Source organism: Tachyglossus aculeatus, chromosome X1 (assembly GCF_015852505.1).
Source record: "Tachyglossus aculeatus isolate mTacAcu1 chromosome X1, mTacAcu1.pri, whole genome shotgun sequence".
Classification (NCBI taxonomy): domain Eukaryota; kingdom Metazoa; phylum Chordata; class Mammalia; order Monotremata; family Tachyglossidae; genus Tachyglossus; species Tachyglossus aculeatus.
In genome coordinates, this window is record NC_052101.1 from 24815620 (window position 1) to 24833760 (window position 18141).

Below are 18141 nucleotides of genomic sequence, written 5' to 3' on the forward strand. Positions count from 1 at the left end.
AGGATTTGGTTCTCATGCCAGCTTCACCACCATTTTTTTTTTCATGGTATTTGTTAGGCACTTACTATGTGCCAGGCACTGTACTAAGCACTAGGGTAGATACAAGACTGTCAGATTGGACACAGTCCCTCCCCCACATGGGGCTCACAGTCTGGATCCCCATTTTACAGATGAGATTACTGAGGCACAGAGAAGTTAAATGACTTGCCCAAGGTCACAGAGCAGACAAGTGGCAGAGGCGGGATTAGAACCTAGGTCTTTCTGACTCCCAGGCCAGTGCTCTGTCCACTAGGACATGCTGCTTCTCGTGTGACTTGCTTGTTTTGTGACCTTGGGCAAGTCACTTAAATTCTCTGAGCCTTGGTTTCCTCAAATGTAAAGTGAGGATTCAATACCTGTTCTCCTTTGCACAGTGAGCCCTGTATGGGACAGGGGCTGAATCTGATCTGTTAACCTTGTATCTCTACTCCAGGGCTAAGCCCAGTGCTTGGCACATTGTAAGCATTTTTAAAATATCACATTTAATATTAGTACCATCCTGTTTTTTCAGCACGGTGGGGAATATCAGAGCTTGGTATCCCAGCACTTAATACAGAGCTTGGCACATAGTAAGCACTTAATAAATACCACAATTATTGTAGAGGAAGGAGAGGACATATCTTCTCTCTCTTTCCCCACAAGGAAAGGTCACTGGGGTAGGCAAGACAGACACAAAGTCAGGGTCAGTGATATTCGCTGTCTTCAGGCTACATGTACCCCAAATTTCATGGCCTGCTTGTTTGGGTTGGTCATGGACATAGGGATTTAAAGAGGTAGTGCAGCAGTTTGGCCTCTCAAAGTAGTCATGTCAAACTAGGGCTGCAGGAAGACAGCGGATAGCATCAGCAGCAGAAAGACCACAATCAGGAGGGGTTGGGGAGGGGTGGGTGATTGCTCTCCTTGTGACCAGAGGCTTTTGGGGAGATTGGGAGATCAAGAGAAAGATTTGAAAACAGTAACAGCTACATTCCTGGACCCCAGAGTCATCTCTCTATTCGCCCAGTGTAGAGTGGAGGATTGGGAGGGCAGAGACCTCTTCTGACCCACCCACAGGCACGGGTAGGATCTCACTATCAGTAAACTCATCTGTGACTCTGAAGTGCAGCAATGTATATGTCGTATGGGTGTGTAGAATGGATCACCATGTGAAGCTCCGGGTCTGGTTTGCTCTAGACTGTAAGTTCTTCTTTATGATATTTGCTAAGCACTTACTATGCATCAAACACTGTTCAAAGAACTGGGATTGAAACAAGTTTGCAGGGGCTGGGGGGGGCGGTTGGCTGGACACAGTCTCTCTCCCACATGGGACTCACAGTCTAAGTAGGAGGACAGGGAACTCTGTAGGAAGGAAACATGCCTATCAACTCTATTATATTGTACTCATCCAAGCTCTTAGTACAGTGCTCTGCACCCAATAATCGCTCAGTAAATACAATTGATTGATTTAATTTTCACATTGAGAGCCTTAGGACCTGCAGCATGGAGAGCACAAGGGAAAGATGCCTCAAGCTCCCTGGAAGGACAGCTCAGAAAACAGCCCACTTACACTCAAGCTGTATGAGCAGGCTTGTGGGCTAGTAAATTTAATCTGGGCTTGGGTGGAGTGGATTACTGGCTTCTACTCATACAAGGGATGGGCCCCTGGGCATGATAGAGCTTTAGCCTGGTTTTCCTGCTCACCCAGGGACTCAGACTGCTGAATTATCAACCTTCCCAGCATTCCCAAAAGCCACACAGTGGCCCTACTGGTTCTTAAGGGCCTTCAAGGCTTCTCTGGGGGCAAGGGTGGGGGTCCTTGCTGGGTGGGGGTTTCACTTGGACCACCAAGTCTGCCTTTCTCACACTTAGTCCAGTGCTTCACACATACTAAGTGCTCAATAAATACGATTGAATGAGTGAATGGTAGTGCTGGAGCAGAGAAGGAGAGCTGCTAGCATCCAAGGTTAGAGGAGATTCTGAGGAGGAGGTAGGTAGTCTGCAGAGTCTCGGCAATTAGAGTAGAACAAACTAAGCCTCTCCTTCAGGATCTTGCAAACCACCCTTCTTGGGCTACCTCCCACATTCTTCTGGGCTGAGTGTGTGTGCTTTTGTCCTGCTTTGGGCCTAGATGCTTTCCTGCCTCCTGCCCTGTGGCCCTTTCCCCTCTTTCTAGGAGAGGATGTGCAGACTCATGGCTGTTGCTGCCTCTGTGAGACCAGACATGGCATTCTAATTACCCCTCATTACTTCATGTGGTTATTGAGGCTTTTTTTTTGTTGTTGAGTCACAATCCTATTGGAGGCTAGCCCAGCAGAGAACGTGAGACTGGCAGGCCTGCAAGTCCCCTGGGTACATGAGCTGAAAAGCCCCCACCAAAAATTCCTGCTCCTAATTAGCACCGTGACTGTGAATTCTCTGAGGTTTACAAGGGATTACTAGCAGGTGGCTCTCCCCGGCTGCCTATGTATGGCCCCCTGGTATTCCCCTGCCCAATAGCCATGATACTCTCTAAACCCTCTAATACTCAGTACTGCTCAACTTCTGGATTGGGTCACAGGCAAGCCGACTGAGAAGAACATGTGGGGTTATAGATAGGGTAATGGGTGCTCTCTGTGCAGAATCATGACTGTTAGCTATTAAGTCTGGTAATGACTTCTTGGGAAATGCTCCTGTTGTTTAAGTCATTAATGATAACTGAGATGGAAATAGGGGGAAGGGGCAGTTTGAGGTCTTTCTCAGCTTGTCTCCCCCACTCCTTCCCACTACTCCATCTCATTCATTCACTCCATTTTATTAATTGAATGCTCTCTGTGTGCAGAGCACTGTAATAATAATGATGATGATGGTATTTGTTAAGTGCTTACTATGTGTGGAACACTGTTCTAAGTGCTGGGGGGGGGGGGATACAGTGTGATCAGGTTGTCCCACGTGGGGCTCACAGTCTTAATCCCCATTTTACAGATGAGGTAAGTGAGTTAAGTGGCACAGAGAAGTTAAGTGGCTTGCCCAAGATCACACAGCTGACAAGTGGCTGACCTGGGATTCGAACCCATGACCTCTGACTCCCAAGCCCGTGCTCTTTCCACTGAGCCGTGCTGCTTCTGTACTAAGCATTTGTAAAGTACAATTCAGCTACAGAGACAATCCCTGACCACACCGGGTTTACAGCCTAGATGGGTGAGACAGATATCAAAACAAGTAAACAGGCATCAATGTAAATCAATAAAATTATTGATATATACACATCAAAATAAGTCAACAGGTATCTCAGATCCCCACCCACCAAGGAGTAAAGTCTGGGCTTCCATGCAATTAATTCATTCAGTCATATTTATTGAGTGCTTACTGTGTGCTGAGTACTGTACTAAGCACTTGGGAGACTACAATATAACAGTAAAGAGACACAGTCCCTGCCCCCAGTGAGCTTACAGTTTAGAGGATGAGCTTACAGTCTAGGGCTTACAGTTCTTTCCAGAGTAAAGAACTCAAGTGTTGTCGTGGTCCTGGCTATGGTTAGTTGGGTAGTCTCGGGGGAGAACTGTGAAACCCAGAACTCTAAAACTGACCCTGACCAGGTTGGCTAAGAACATCTTGCCTCAGTTTCCCTCTCTGTAGTGACTCTGATCAAGCAATCAATCAATGGTATTTACTGAGTTCTTGCTTTATGCAGAGCACTGTACTAAGCGCTTGGGAGAGTACAATATAACAGAGTCAGTAGACGCGATCCCTGTGCTCAAGAAGCTCACTGTCTACAGGAACTCCAGGAAGTATTTAAGTCAGTCAGGGTATGGGGTGAAAACCCCAGGGATCTTATGCATTTAGAGAGGAATAGAGATTTAGCTGACCTCTAATCCAAAGGAAGAAAAGCTTTCTCAGACTAGAAAAGACCCATGAGTACATCATCTCATTGATGCATTGCTTTGGGTACTCAGCAATAATAATGGGACTGCGAACAAGTTTCTGAAAACCACCATTCAAAAGGATGCCTTTAAATCCATTTCTTTTCCAAATCGGATCCTTTCCCATCTCTCTTGACCTCCCGTCCCTCTCTGGGAGCGGGTAGTGCCATTCCAGTGGGGTAGATGTGCGTAGGTGATGCCTCTCATTAGTCTTAATAAGGAGTTGCAAGGCATCATCCTCTGCCAAGATGCTGAGTCTTCCTGTCAGCACTCACCTTTACAAGCAACCCGATGGCTGGAATTTTAACAGCCTCTCTGGTGCTTTGTGTTTAGGGTTTCCTTCAGGAATGGGATCAGGAATGAAAACCTTGTTACCTCACCCCAGTGCTGAGCTGAGGCCTGGCAGTCTGAGCTCACATCCAACCTAGGGTAGGGGCTGAGGAGGTGATACCACACTGTAAGCTTGTTCTGGACAGGGAAGGGGCCCTTTGTGTTATATTCTTCAAAGCGATTAATACAGTGTTCTGGACACAGTAAGCACTTAATAAATATCATTGCTTGATTGACTAATGCCAGGAGTTGGGCACAGGAGTTGGCTGAGAAGGTTGGGAGGTAGCATAGTCTAGTGGATAGAGCATGGGCCTGAAAGTCAAGAAGGACCTGGGTTCTAATTTCCGCTCTGCCACTTGTCTGTTGTGTGACCTTGGACAAGTCACTTCACTTCTCTGAGCCTCAGTTATCTCAGCTGTAAAATGATGATTAAGACTTTGAGCCCCACATGGGACAGGGACTGGGTCCAACTTGATTAGCTTGTAACTACCCCAGTGCTTAGAACAGTGCTTGACATCATCATTCTTCTTCTTCTTCTTCTTCTTCTTCTTCTTGTTATTATTATTATTATTATTATTATTATTATTATTATTATTATCATTATTATTATTATTATCCCTGTGGAGAGGAGGATTTAGTAGTTCTGGAGTTCATGGAGATGGCAGAATGTTGGAGTAGCCACATGGGCCGGCTGAAGCCAAAGGGAAAAATAGCTCTGGACCGATGATGTTTACAGATTGCATTATTCTTCATTGATGGTTTCCACATAATAATAATAATAATAGCATTTATTAAGCGCTTACTATGTGCAAAGCACTGTTCTAAGCGTTGGGGAGGTTACAAGGTGATCAGGTTGTCCCACGGGGGGCTCACAGTCTTAATCCCCATTTTACAGATGAGGTAACTGAGGCCTAGAGAAGTTAAGTGACTTGCCCAAAGCCACACAGCTGGTTATTGGCAGAGCCGGGATTTTAACCCACGACCTCTGACTCCAAAGCCCGGGCTCTTTCCACTGAGCCACGTTGCTTCTCTTATCCTGCTAGAGCTGCTGCTTCTACTGCTGCCAGTGGTGTTGGAGATGGTGGCGATAGTAGTCCTTTGTCAGTTACTGGAAAAAAAGAATTTCTTTTCTGGATTTGTCAAGGTCTAGTGATATTGCTAGCCCTGGGCTTTTTGTTTCTGGTGTTCTGGAAGCTCTCAGCTGTCAACTCTTGGCAGTATGATTCTTGACTTTAAGCTGTTTTGTAACATACCTTCTAGCTCAGAGGCCTGGGGTTCTGTGTCTATTTCTCTGCCCCGGTCCAAGAACCTGGCTGTGCTCTGGCCATGGAGGAGAGGTTGGCTCAGCTTCTACTGCTGGATTTCAAGAAGGTTTCTGATTGAATTTCTCACATGTGGCTGTTCTGAGAAAAAAGGGAAAAGCAAAAAAAAAAAAAAAGCAACGCACATCTGTGGGATCAGTGGTGGTTACGAGTTTACATGGGAAGCCATCCAATGACATGGGAGTGAAACTATGCAGAGGGTTGGTTTTTTAAAAAAAGCATGACTCTATCGGCTGGCTTGCTGCCACTTGGATGGAGCTTGGATTCTTTTCTGGACCTCTTTTGGGGGTTTGGGCAGATGGGCGGTCAGTATGGAGATAGGGCTATTCCCTCCCCTCCCTCCCTGAAGAAAATATTTCCTTCTCCGCCTCCCCACCCCATCTTAATTTCATCACTGGGTCAGGGGAAGGTGGTTTCAAGAGCACCTAGTAAACCAAAGTGGCTGGTGAGAAGACCAGGACTGAGAATAGGCAGACTCGAGTTCAAATCCTGACTCCTCCACTTGCCTGGTGTGTGACCTTGAGCAAGTCTTAACTTCTCTGTGCCTCCATTTCCTCTTCTGTAAAACGGAAATTTAATATCTGTTCTCCCTCTTCCTTAGGCTATGACCCTCAGTTTCTTCATCTGTGAAATGGGGATTTAGTACCTGTTTTCCCTCCCTCTTAGACTGTGAGCCTCACATGGTTCAGGGATGCTGTCTGATCTGATGACCCCGTATCCATTCCAATGCTTGGAACTTGAGTGCATAACAAATACCACAAATACTTCCAAAGCAAAATAGGCTGGATTGGGTGGACACTTTATTACAGGATGGGATAAGACACACCAGAGCAAAGTAACTGCCTGGTTTTCATGGCTAAGGCTAGGTCACTGCTGAGTCTCAGTTTCCACATGTATAAAATAGGGATTAAATACCTGTCCTCCCCCTCCCTTAGGTGGTAAACTCCCATGAGGGCCAGAGACTGGATCTGATTTGATCGTATTAAATCTACCCCAAAGGTTAGCCCATAGTAAGCACTTAACAAATGCCACTATTCTTATTCACTTCAGTGTGAGACCAGTGTCTAAACCACTTCCCCTGAGACCAGGTTCTGAGTGTTATCAAATACTATCAAATGAAGGTTTCCTCTTTTCCAGGGAAGGGAAGTGGTGTTGCAAGCTGCCCATCCTGGGTCCGTGAAAGAAATGAGTCACTTAGAAGCAAAGCCCAGAAGTTCCAGAGAAATGGCAGTGGAAGGATGAGGGCAGGAAGGCAGCAGGGGAGGGAGAAAGAGAGGGGGTGAATGCTTCTCTGTTCCACTTCTAGCATGGTTATAGTTGGGTTCATTTTAGAAAGTGGTTTGGAGACAAGAATTCACTCCTCCACCAGGCTGTCAGTTCCTTGAGAGCAAGAAATCACATGTAATCTAAATTCTTATCCCTAGTTCATTCCCCTCTCTAATTTAATGATGATGATGATGATGATACAGGCCTCTTCCCTGGGTCAACCCACCTCCAAATTGAGAAGTAGCATTTCCTAATGGATAGAGCACAATCCTGAGATTCAGAAGGACCTAGGTTCTAATTCTGGCTTTGTGCTGGGTGACCGTGGGCAAGTCACTTCACTTTTCTGTGCTTCAGTCACCTCATCTGTAAAATGGACATTAAAACCGTGAGCCTCACATGGAACATGGACTGTGTCCAATCTAATTAACTTGTATTTACCCCGGCGCTTATATCAGTGCCTGGTACACAGTAAGTGCTTAACAAATATTATGAAAAAACAAAAGTCTACCCTCAGGAAACTTGGGTGAGGTGAGGAGTGAGGTCTCACTCCACTGATCTAGGGGCAGATTCAGAAACATACAAAAAGGGGGTGGGGACCAGAGGTCACCCAAGTAAAGGCCTTCCTGCAAGTATATGTCTCTTTGCTCTCTGGACAACCTGAAGGCACTTGGATTTGGCCATTTTATTCACCCCTCCCTCAATCCCACAGCACTTATGAATATATCCATAATGCTTTCATATTAATGTCTGTCTCCCCCTCTAGACTGTAAGCTTATTGTGGGCAGGGAATGTGTCTACCAAATCTCTCATATTGTACTCTCCCGAGCACGTCGTACAGTGCTCTGTACATAGTAAGCATTCAGTAAATATGATGTATTGACTGACTGAATGACAGTTCTTAAGTCTGAAGTATGGAGTCTGTGTCCACTCTCTCACCAACCTGAAGCTTTTTTCCATCAGTCCCCTTACTCTGCCCAGAAACTGGACTGTCTTGGGGCTAGTCCAAGCTCCTGCCTCCAGCCACTGTCCTTCTTGAGAGGGTGCCTCAGGGCAGACAGGCTGTGGAGGAAAGTTGGTGTCCAGTCACCCTCCCGCTCTTTCCAGTCTGCCCCTCCAACAGGTATTAACCCAGAGAAAGCCAGAGCTGGTGGTGTTGGCAGCCCGTTGGTGGGGCCGGGTGGGAATTCAGCTCCCTGCCTGGGATGGAGAAAGCAGAAATTTGTAGGGTAGAGGGAAGAGGGAAGGACAAAGTGCGGTTGGACTAGTTGCCTGCTGAACTGGAGTCAAGACCACCAAGTAGAGGTTTCCTGCCGAGTATTTATCCATTTTGGATCAATCGGAGCTCTGATGGGAAGCAATGACATGGCAGGTGGGCGGGTTCTTGACCTGGCTCCAGAATTCAAACCATGCAGGGGGGGGGCCTCCTTGCAGGCCATGGTCTCGCTGCTCACACACTCTGTCCTGGATTGCAGCCAGGCCTAACCAGAGGCCACAGGGTCCCCCACACTATGGTGAAGGGGTCCAGGAAAATGTGAATAGGTCCCAGGAGAAGCCAGTGTTCTGATAATGTCGGGGACACATCCTTGAAAAATCCCACGATAAAGAAAATTTGTGTTATAATGCATGGATCTTACCACCCACAGATGCAAAACCCTATCATGTTCAATCTAGACAGATGCTTATTGTCATTTACTAATTCTGTCCAAAGATCAGAGTTAAAAAAAAATGCATCGCAGGTCTCCGAATTGTCCTGTGAACACAGACTGCACCCATTCTCCCACCCCGCCAGTTTCAATGGAGCCGGGTGGGAGTGTGGATGTCTCTGTGTAAACCATCACCTCTGATGCAAAAACGACTCAAGCTCAAGTCCTGCTGGCAGTCGGGCAGAGCTTTCCTCTTTTAACCACTGGTAAGGGGCCAGAAAAGGAGCTCACCTGGATTTTCATGGACAAAGTGAGCAACTGTGTAAGGGATTCTCACCCAAAGGCATTCACAACCATAGAGGCAGTTCCACGATAGTCGACAGCATTATCTCCAAAAGGAAGGCCAGATCTACTACGATAGGAGAACTCGCCCGAGGCCTGGCTGAACCGAGGACCTTGACAGGCTTCTCAAAAATCTACTGGCATTTTTTCATCCTGATTTGGCAACCGGCCCCAGCCCTGAAAACCCAGATGCCTTTTTATTGGGTTCAACCCTTCCATTTGGTTCCAGTGGGAGGACTGCTTATTTCAGAGGAGCAGCGTGGCTCAGTGGAAAGAGCCCGGGCTTGGGAGACAGAGGTCGTGGGTTCTAATCCTACCTCTGCCACTTGTTAGCTGTGTGACTTTGGGCAAATCACTTAACTTCTCTGGGCTTCAGTTACCTCATCTGTAAAATGGGGATGAAGACTTTGAGCCCCACGTGGGACAACCTGATGACCTTGTATCTACCCCAGTGCCTAGAACAGTGCTTGGCACATAGTAAGCGCTTAGCAAATACTAACATTATTATTATTATTATTATTATTCAGTCAGCCAGCAATTCCATAGTGATCGTCCACAAGGTGCAAAGCACTGCGTTAGGCACATAAAACCTTTGATACAAAATAGACCCGTCCTAGTCCTCAGAGGGCTCACAAATCAAATAGGGAAGGCCAAACAGACCCAGTCTATCCAAATTCTTATGGCTAGCTTGAGGCAATGATTCCATAAATGCAGTAATTACTAAGACAAATAAGAAAGGAAAGAGTGGATCATGGAGTGGAGTTACTCTGCCTAGTCCATGGAATTGACTAGGTGGGTCAATAGGTCAACGGCCCTGTCCAGGGAAAGTTCCACTGGGCAATGAGCAGAATGGTGGGACCAAGTTGCATTTGTTTTCCCACCCCTACCCCGCTTCAACCAATTTATTAACCCCAGAAAATTAAGCCCCGCCCCCATCCAGATCTGGTCCATGGTCCCTTTTTCTTTTTTTTAAATGGTATTTGTTAAGCACTTACTATGTGCCAGGAACTGAACTTGGTGCTGCAGTAGATACAAGCTAATCAGGTTGGACGCGGTCCATGCACCACATGGGGTTCACAACCTTAATCCCCATTTTACAGAGGAGGTAACTGAGGCACAGAGAAGTTGTGACTTGCCCAAGGTAAGGGGTGGAGTCGGGATTAAAACCCAGGTCCTTCTTACTCCCAAGCCTGTACTCTATCCACAAGGTCATGCTGCTTCTTTCCAACCAATTTCCTGGTTTGGGGCAGAGTTTAGGTGCAAATCCTTCTCTCCCCACCACGCCCCCTCACCTCCTTGCCCTCCCACCCCGACACTGTTAAGAGAGCAGCAGAACTCCACCTGTGTGGTGGGCACTCTGGGAGAAATTGGGAATGGACCTCTCTAAAATAGGTTGGGAGAATCCCTGGGTGCTGTTTGTGAAGGTTGGAGGGTGTTGGGAAGTGGCAGAGTTATGAGTTGTTCCATCTGGACCTTACAGGGAACAGCTTCAGGGAAATGAACCGTTGGCATTTCAAGGTCCAGCAGCCCAATCTTTGCATGGAAATGGAGATCCCTGAAATTCCCATTTAGTTCATTTTATCAGGCTCTTTGCCTGTCTCAAGAGTCTGTGCTTTCCAAGGGGCAAGGAGGGAGGTCAGTGGTGGTTTGGTTCTGTCGAGGAAGCACCCTGTGGCACAAAGAGACTTGTATAACCAGAGTCAGTCAGTCAGGAGTCTATAACTAGTTCCTAGTGGTGTGCAACCCGTAAGTGCTGTGAGGAGTTATGGGGTTATGTCCACAAAGAGTTGAAATATTGACTGTAGGAGATGAAAAGAGCACGGGCTTGGGAGTCAGAGGACTTGGGTTCTAATCCCAGCTCTGCCACTTGTCTGCTGTGTGACCTTGGACTAGCCTCTTAACTTCTTTGTGCCTCAGTTAACTCATCTGTAAAATGAGGATTAAGATTGTGAGCCCTACGTGGAACAGGGACTATGTTCAACCTGATTATCTTGTTTCTACCCCATCGCTTAGAGCAGTGCCTGACACACAGTAAGCGCTTACCAAATACCATTAAAAAAGACCCAGTTACACAACACAAATAGCATAACTTGTACTCGCCTCCTCACTGATAATGATGATGATAATTGCATTTGTTCAGCATTTACTATGTGCTAAGCGCTGGGATAAATACAATATAATCCGGTCGGACACGATCCCGGTGCCACGAGGAGCTCACAGTCTATGTAGGAGGGAGAACAGATATTGAATCCCCATTTTACAGGTGAGGAAACTGTGACAGAGAAAAGTTAAGTGACTTCTCCAAAGTCACACAGCTGGCAAGTGGAGAACCGGATTAGAGTCCAGGTCCCCTGACTCCCCAGGCCCGTGCTCTTTGCAATATTGCCTCTGGCTTCTCACATCTCCAGACTGTACTGCTCTCAGCTGTTCTAAAAAGTCATTCTGAACATGTCTCGCCCTTCCTCAGGAACTTTGAAAACTTTATCTTCACATCAGATAGAAACTTCTGATTATTGGCTTTAAGGCACTCTTTTAGAGCTTTCCTATTTCTACCCATTCTCTTCTTCCATGACACACCGGGCCTAATGCAGGCTGTTTGGGTACCAAAGCTACAGGAGTTCATTCATTCAATCGTATTTATTGAGTGCTTACTGCATGCACAGCACTGTACTAACCACTTGAATTTGTACACTGGGAAGTCCACTGGAAAGACTCCATCCATGTCCAGCAAGAGAATATACCCATGTTTGGTATTTTCCCCAGGCTTTGAAGGATTTTTCCTCCTGCCATTTAAGATCATTTTCTCTTGCTTTCTCTGGACCTGGTACCTGCCCTCTTTCACTTGCTTATAGGAAATTTTTCAGTCATCTGATAATTGTGGTATTTGTTAAGCGCTTACTCTATGCACTTATGTACATATCTGTAATATATTTATATTAACGCCTGTCTCCCCCTTTAGACTGTAATCTCCTTGTGGGCAGGGAACGTGTCTATCAACTGTTATATTGTCCTCTCCCAAGTGCTTAGTACAGTACTCTGCACACAATAAGTGCTCAATAAATATGATTGATTGATTAATATGTGCCAAGCACTAAGTGCTGAGGTAGAGCCAGGATAATCAGGTTGAATCCAGCCCCTGTCCCTAGCTGGGCTCACAGGCTAAATAGGAAGGAAAACATCCTGACTCTACCACTGTAAAATGAAGATAATAACCCCGCTCCCTTCCTCCCTCCCTCAAATAGAAGTAGCGAGGACAAATGAGACTGTTGATAGAAATTCCCCGTGGAACATGAAAGTGCTATGTCCATTCAAGGAATCAAAAATAATAATATTAACGGGATAATCCTGTTGGTCACAGTCCCTGTCCCACAAGGGGCTGACTGTCTAAGCAGGAGGGAAAACATGCCCATTTTATGCATGAGGCAACTGAGGCACAGAGAAGTTAAGTGACTGACCGAAGGTCACCCAGCAAGCTAGTAAAGGAGCCGGGATCAAAACCCAGGTCCTGTGACTCCTAGGCCTCTTTCCGTTAGGCCATGCTGCTTTGTTAATATCTGCCTGTCTGCCGTAGCAGCTTTGAAAAAAAATGTTATAAAGAAGGGAAAGGAATGACCTTTATCTCACTGGCTTCTCAGTGGTATTTAGGCAAGAAGTTGGGAGATGGCATTGCCTTGGGGAAGAGAGTGGGGGGAGATTCAGGGGGTGAGAAAGGGCAGCTGTTTTCCCAGCTGGGAGCCGCACTGACCTCCTCCCCTCCCCTTCCCTCCACCGCAGCAGATGCCGTGTTTGTGTTTGCCTCCTACACATTCTATGCTTCTGGGGCACCCAGGGGACAGTGACTCATGCCTGAAAAGTTCCTAGCCCACCTCTAATTCCGGCCCTGTCCCAGACCACCTATTGCCTGCCTGGGGCGAGTACTCAGCAGTGACACTATGGCTAGAGATGTGACCTTTCACTTCTAGCTTCCCCCTTGCCTCTCCCTCTTTTCCCCATGCTCCTCCCCCACCTCCTGAGGGTCAGTTAGCCCCTCCCCAAAACACCATCTAAGGCTGAAATATTTCTTGCCCTTGCTGTTGTTTCAGGATGTATTCCTGGAGTGCACAATCACCTCTTTTTCTGTGCCTTCCCACGGATAGAGCTTATATGTGAAACTCCATAGACCAATTTCTAGGAAACTAGGGAAACCAAGGGCTGACAGTCTGAACTTGACCATAAGAGCTTCCAACAGGATTCCAGATTCAAGAGCCCTAAGCTTAAGTGCCAACTCCAGTGGGTGGTGGGGCTCTGACCCTCGCAAGTTTCCAACTCTGGAGGCAAAACCATTGTTTTCACCACAGAAAGCTTTTTTGTCTGGATTCCCAGCCTCACTCATCCAGAATCTCTAACAAGACCTAAACAGGGCTGAAAGTAGTAGTAGTAACAGTATTTATCAAGCACTTATGATGTGAAATGCATTGATTAATCCCTGGGAAGGAGAAATGATATTCCAAACAAGGTTTAAAAATCCCTTAAGTAAGTCTTTCAGGCTCTAACTCTTCCAAGTCAGTCTGCTCCTCACACATTCCCTTGCTTGACTCTGCACTCCAAATGAAAAATTGTCACCTATGGGACATACTCCCAGTTTAAAGTGGATCCAGCCTTTTCAGCAGAGGTGGAGGGAGAGAGAGAGGAGAGAAGACAGGTAGAGCTGTGCTTGATGTTGGAACATGATGATACTTTGGTTTTCGCAGAGCAGTTTTATTTCCAAACACTCTCATATTACCCATCTCATTTGTGCCCTCACAACAACTTTGGGAAGTAGCTGATGTCATACATGTCCAGAAGTTGGGGAGTCCAGTGGCATATCCTTGTGCCTCCAGATCAGTGACTCTGTGGAACCACCTCTGGCCCGGAGCCACGCTGCGTCTGGGCCTCTGGACTATCGGCACCTCTGTGGCTCAAATCGGGAAGGTTTGCAGTTCCTTCTGCTGGGCAGCACTGCACTGGGGCCGGTAGAAGGTCCTCACCACTGCTGTCTCTGGGCTGGCTGCCACTCCCATTGTCTTCCTCTTCACCTCACAGGGCATCTGTCCAGGGCTGACAGTCTGAACTTAACCACAAGAGCTTCCAACAGGGTTCCAGATTCAAGAGCCCTAAGCTAAGCCCTAAGCCCTAGCAGGTTTCAACCAGTGGCAGGTACCAGGCTGAAGCCCAAGAAACTACAATGTGCATCTTCATTCTTGCTGCTCCATCCATCTCTAGGTTCTTTCTGGGGATCAGTTTGCCCAGTTGTAAAATAGGGAGAATAGTAATAATTAGTATTATTTCTGGTATTTGTCAGGCACTTACTAAGTGCCAGGAACTGCCCCTTCAGCTTTGATATAAATGAGCTCTTTCCCTTGACAGTCCTTCTTTCTTCCCCAACACCTCTGGCTCTTATGCAGGGCACACCCCTCAGCCCGAACTGTGATTTGTCTTCCTGACATTCCCGAAGCAGCTTGGCTAGTGCAAACAGCAGAGGACTCGGAGCCAAGAGACCTGGTTTCTAATCCTAACTTCTCCTGCGTGACCTTGGGCAAGTCACTTAATTTCCCTATGCTTCAGTTTCCTCATCTATCAGCACGGGGATTAAGTACTGGCGCTCCCCGCCCCTTGGACTGTGAGCCCCAAGAGGGTAAACGCTTAACAGACACCGTAATTATTGTCATTATTATTGCAGGGGCGACTTCAGCCCCATAGTAGCGGGAGCAGAGCTGTGAAGGAGCGGTGAGAGGGGATGGAGGGGTGGGTAGGGGGTGGTCTCAGCCTGTTTGGCCACACTGAGGGCTGGCTCTCTGACTGGGGAGAGATTCCCGGGTGGCTGATTCCTGAGGCCAGGCCCCAAACCGGCCCCGATACCGACGTCAGGGCCCTGACCCGGGCTGATAGGGAGCCCGTGGGCAGTGGCTGGGCCGTGCGGGGTGGTAGCGTGGCTCAGTGGAAAGAGCCGGGCTTTGGAGTCAGAGATCATGGGTTCAAATCCTGACTCCACCACTTGTCAGGTATGTGACTGTGCACTTCATTTCTCTGGGCCTGAGTTCCCTCATCTGTCAAATGGGGATGAAGACTGTGAGCCCCCCATGGGACAACCTGATCACCTTGTAACCTCCCTAGCGCTTAGAGCAGTGCTTTGCACATAGTAAGCGCTGAATAAATGCTATTATATAAAAACCCCAGATCTGCTTGGTAAGAGTCAGGAATGATTGTTTCCAAGCTCTGTCCCGAGGGCAAAGTCTGTCCCGGGTGGGGGCAGGAACCCGGGACTGGTTGTGGGGGCAGGAATCCGGGATTGCTCCCCTTGATCCCGGGTAGGGGGTGCAGCGCTGCACAAAGCGCTGCACACAGCGCTCCCCACAGCACTCCCCTGGATTTACCGGGATTCAACCCCCGTGCAGGGATGGAAGAGCTTTCTGCTTCGACTTCTCGGACCCTACTGTCCTTCTCCACCTTCCTTCTCCAAGGCTCCCCGGCTTCTCCTCTCCTCCCCTGCACCCTCGGGGCGGGACTCCCCCGCCCCCCACGATGCCCCCGCACCTCTGGAGCGGCGTGGCTGAGTGTCAAGAGCCCAGGCTCGGGGGTCAGCGGACGTGGGTTCGACTCCCATGCTCTGTCACTTGTCTGGCTGTGTGACTTTGGGCAAGCCGCTCCACTTCTCTGGGCCTCAGTGACCACATCTGTAAAATGGGAATGAAGACTGTGAGCCCCACGTGGGGCAACCTTTCATTCATTCATTCAATTGTATTTATTGAGCTCTTACTGTGTGCAGAGCACTGGATTAAGCGCTTGGAGGGTACAATTCGGCAACAGATAGAGACAGTCCCAACCCAACAATGGGCTCACAGTCTGATTACCTTGTATCTACCCAAGTGCTTAGTACAGTGCTGGGCACATAGTAAGCGCTTAACTTAGAGAAGCGGCGTGGCTCAGTGGAAAGAGTGCGGGCTTGGAAGTCAGAGGTCATGGGTTCGAATCCCGCCTCAGCCGCTTGTCAGCCGTGTGGCCTCGGGCAAGCCACTTCACTTCTCTGAGCCTCAGTTCCCTCATCTGTAAAATGGGGATCAAGACTGCGAGCCCCATGTGGGACAACCTGATGACCTTGTATCCCCACCCTCCCCCCCAGCGCTTGGAACAGTGCTTCGCACATAGTAAGTGCTTAACTTAGAGAAGCGGCATGGCTCAGTGGAAAGAGCGCGGGCTTGGGAGTCAGGGGTCATGGGTTCGAATCCCGACTCAGCCGCATGTCAGCTGTGTGGCCTCGGGCAAGCCACTTCACTTCTCTGAGCTTCAGTTCCCTCATCTGTAAAATGGGGATCAAGACTGCGAGCCCCATGTGGGACAACCTGATGACCTTGTATCCACCCCCCAGCGCTTGGAACAGTGCTTTGCACATAGTAAGCGCCGAACAAATACCATCATTATTATTATTCACAAATCCTGTCATCATGAGGAGAAGCAGCGCGGCTCAGTGGAAAGAGCACGGGCTTTGGAGTCAGAGGTCATGGGTTCAAACCCCGGCTCCGCCAACTGTCAGCTGTGTGGCTTTGGGCAAGTCGCTTCACTTCTCTGGGCCTCAGTTATCTCATCTGTAAAATGGGGATGAAGACTGTGAGCCCCCCGGGGGACAAGCTGATCACCTTGGAACCTCCCCGGCGCTTAGCACGTAGTAAGCGCTTAATAAATGCCCTCATTATTATGATGATGATTATTAGGATTATTCTCGCGGCAGCCGGGCGGGGTTGGGGGGTGGGGATGAGGGCGGCTTGCCCCGCCCCCGTGTCCTCCGGGCCCCGGCCCCCGCGCTCCTGCCTCCGTCCGCACAGCCCACAGAGGAACCGGACCGAGCCGGACCGGACCGGACCGGACCAGACCAGACCAGAGGGACTCCCGGCCCCGGCCCGGCCCGGCCCGGCCCGGAGAGGAGAGGACGGCGAGCACCATGATAGTGACCCGTGAGTCGGGAGAGGCAGGGAAGGAGGATAGGGCGGCGGGGCACAGGGGTGTGTGTGTGTGTGTGTGTGTGTGTGTGTAGTTCTGTGTGTCTGTGTGTCTGCATCTGTGTGTGTGTTTGTGTGTCTGTGTCTCTCTGTGTGGCTGTATCTGTGTGTGTGTTTGTGTGTCTCTCTGTATGTCTGTGTTTGTGTGTCTGTGTATCTTTGTGTGTCTGTGTCTCTGTGTGTACATATTTATTACTCTATTTACTCATTTTACTTGTGCGTATCTATTCTATTTGTTTCATTTTGTTAGTATGTTCGGTTTTGTTCTCTCTCTCCCCCTTCTAGACTGTGAGCCCACTGTTGGGTAGGGACCGTCTCTCTATGTTGCCAGCTTGTACTTCCCAAGCGCTCAGTGCAGTGCTCTGCACACAGTAAGCGCTCAATAAATACGATTGATTGATTGTGTGTGCCTGTGTGACTGTCTTTGTGTGCCTGCCTGCGTCTCTCTGTGTGTCTGTATCTGTGTGTGTCTGTGTGAGTGTGTCTTTGTGTGTCTGTGTCTCTGTGTGTGTCTGTGTCTGGGTGAGTGTGTCTTTGTGTGCCTGCCTGTGTCTCTCTGTTTGTGTCTCTGTGTGTGTCTGTGTGTGTCTGTGTCTGTGTGTCTATGTCTGTGTGAGTGTTTTTGTGTGTCTGTGTGAGTGTGTGTCTGTGTGTGGGTGTCTCTGGGGGTGTGTGTGTGTGGATGTGTGTCTATCTGCCGGTGTGCATGTCTGTGTGTGTGTGTGTGTGTGTGTGTGTGTGTGTGTGTGTGTGCCTGCCACGAGCCCTCGGCCACGCCAAGCCCCGTGGCCGCGCTGCCCACGTGGCCGAGGAGGGACAGCCCACGCTGGGGAAGGCGGCCGCCCTAAGCCCTTGCCCCGATTGATTGCTCCGGTAGAAGCAGCATGGCCAAGGGGATAGAGCCCGGGCCTAACGGAGGCGGAAGGTCCTGGGTTCTAATCCCCCTCCGCCGCTTCCCTGCTGGCTGACCTTCAGCAAGTCGTTTCACCCCTATGGGGCCCAGGTCCCTCCTCTGGAAAATAATACTGGTGTTTGTTGAGCCCTTGCCGAGCACTGTTCGAAGCGCTGGGGGAGATCCAGTATGTGCCAAGCGCTGTTCTAAACGCTGGCGGAGATACAAGGTAATCGGGTGGTCCCACGTGGGGCTCACAGTCGTCATCCCCATTTTACAGATGAGGGAACTGAGGCCCAGAGAAGTGAAGTGACTTGCTCAAAGTCACACAGCCGATAGGTGGCGGAGCCGGGATTAGAACCCACGGCTTCTGACTCCCAAACCCGGGCTCTTTCCACTAAGCCACGCTGCTCCCCA

The 18141-nt window shown here is 48.8% G+C and overlaps 1 protein-coding gene across 2 annotated transcripts in view; it reads left to right on the top strand.

Moving 5' to 3' along the window:
* LOC119919755 (rho GTPase-activating protein 7-like) overlaps positions 1-18141 on the top strand; it is a 102559-nt gene that overhangs the window by 52581 nt on the left and 31837 nt on the right. Inside the window, exon 1 of one of the 2 annotated variants that reach the window (XM_038740424.1) lies at positions 16652-16787. The exons of the other annotated variant lie outside the window; for it this stretch is intronic. Coding sequence (XP_038596352.1) covers positions 16775-16787 — 13 coding nt within the window. The 5' untranslated portion in view covers positions 16652-16774. Of the gene's footprint in view, positions 1-16651; positions 16788-18141 lie in introns of those variants that run through there. 2 annotated transcript variants of the gene reach the window in all.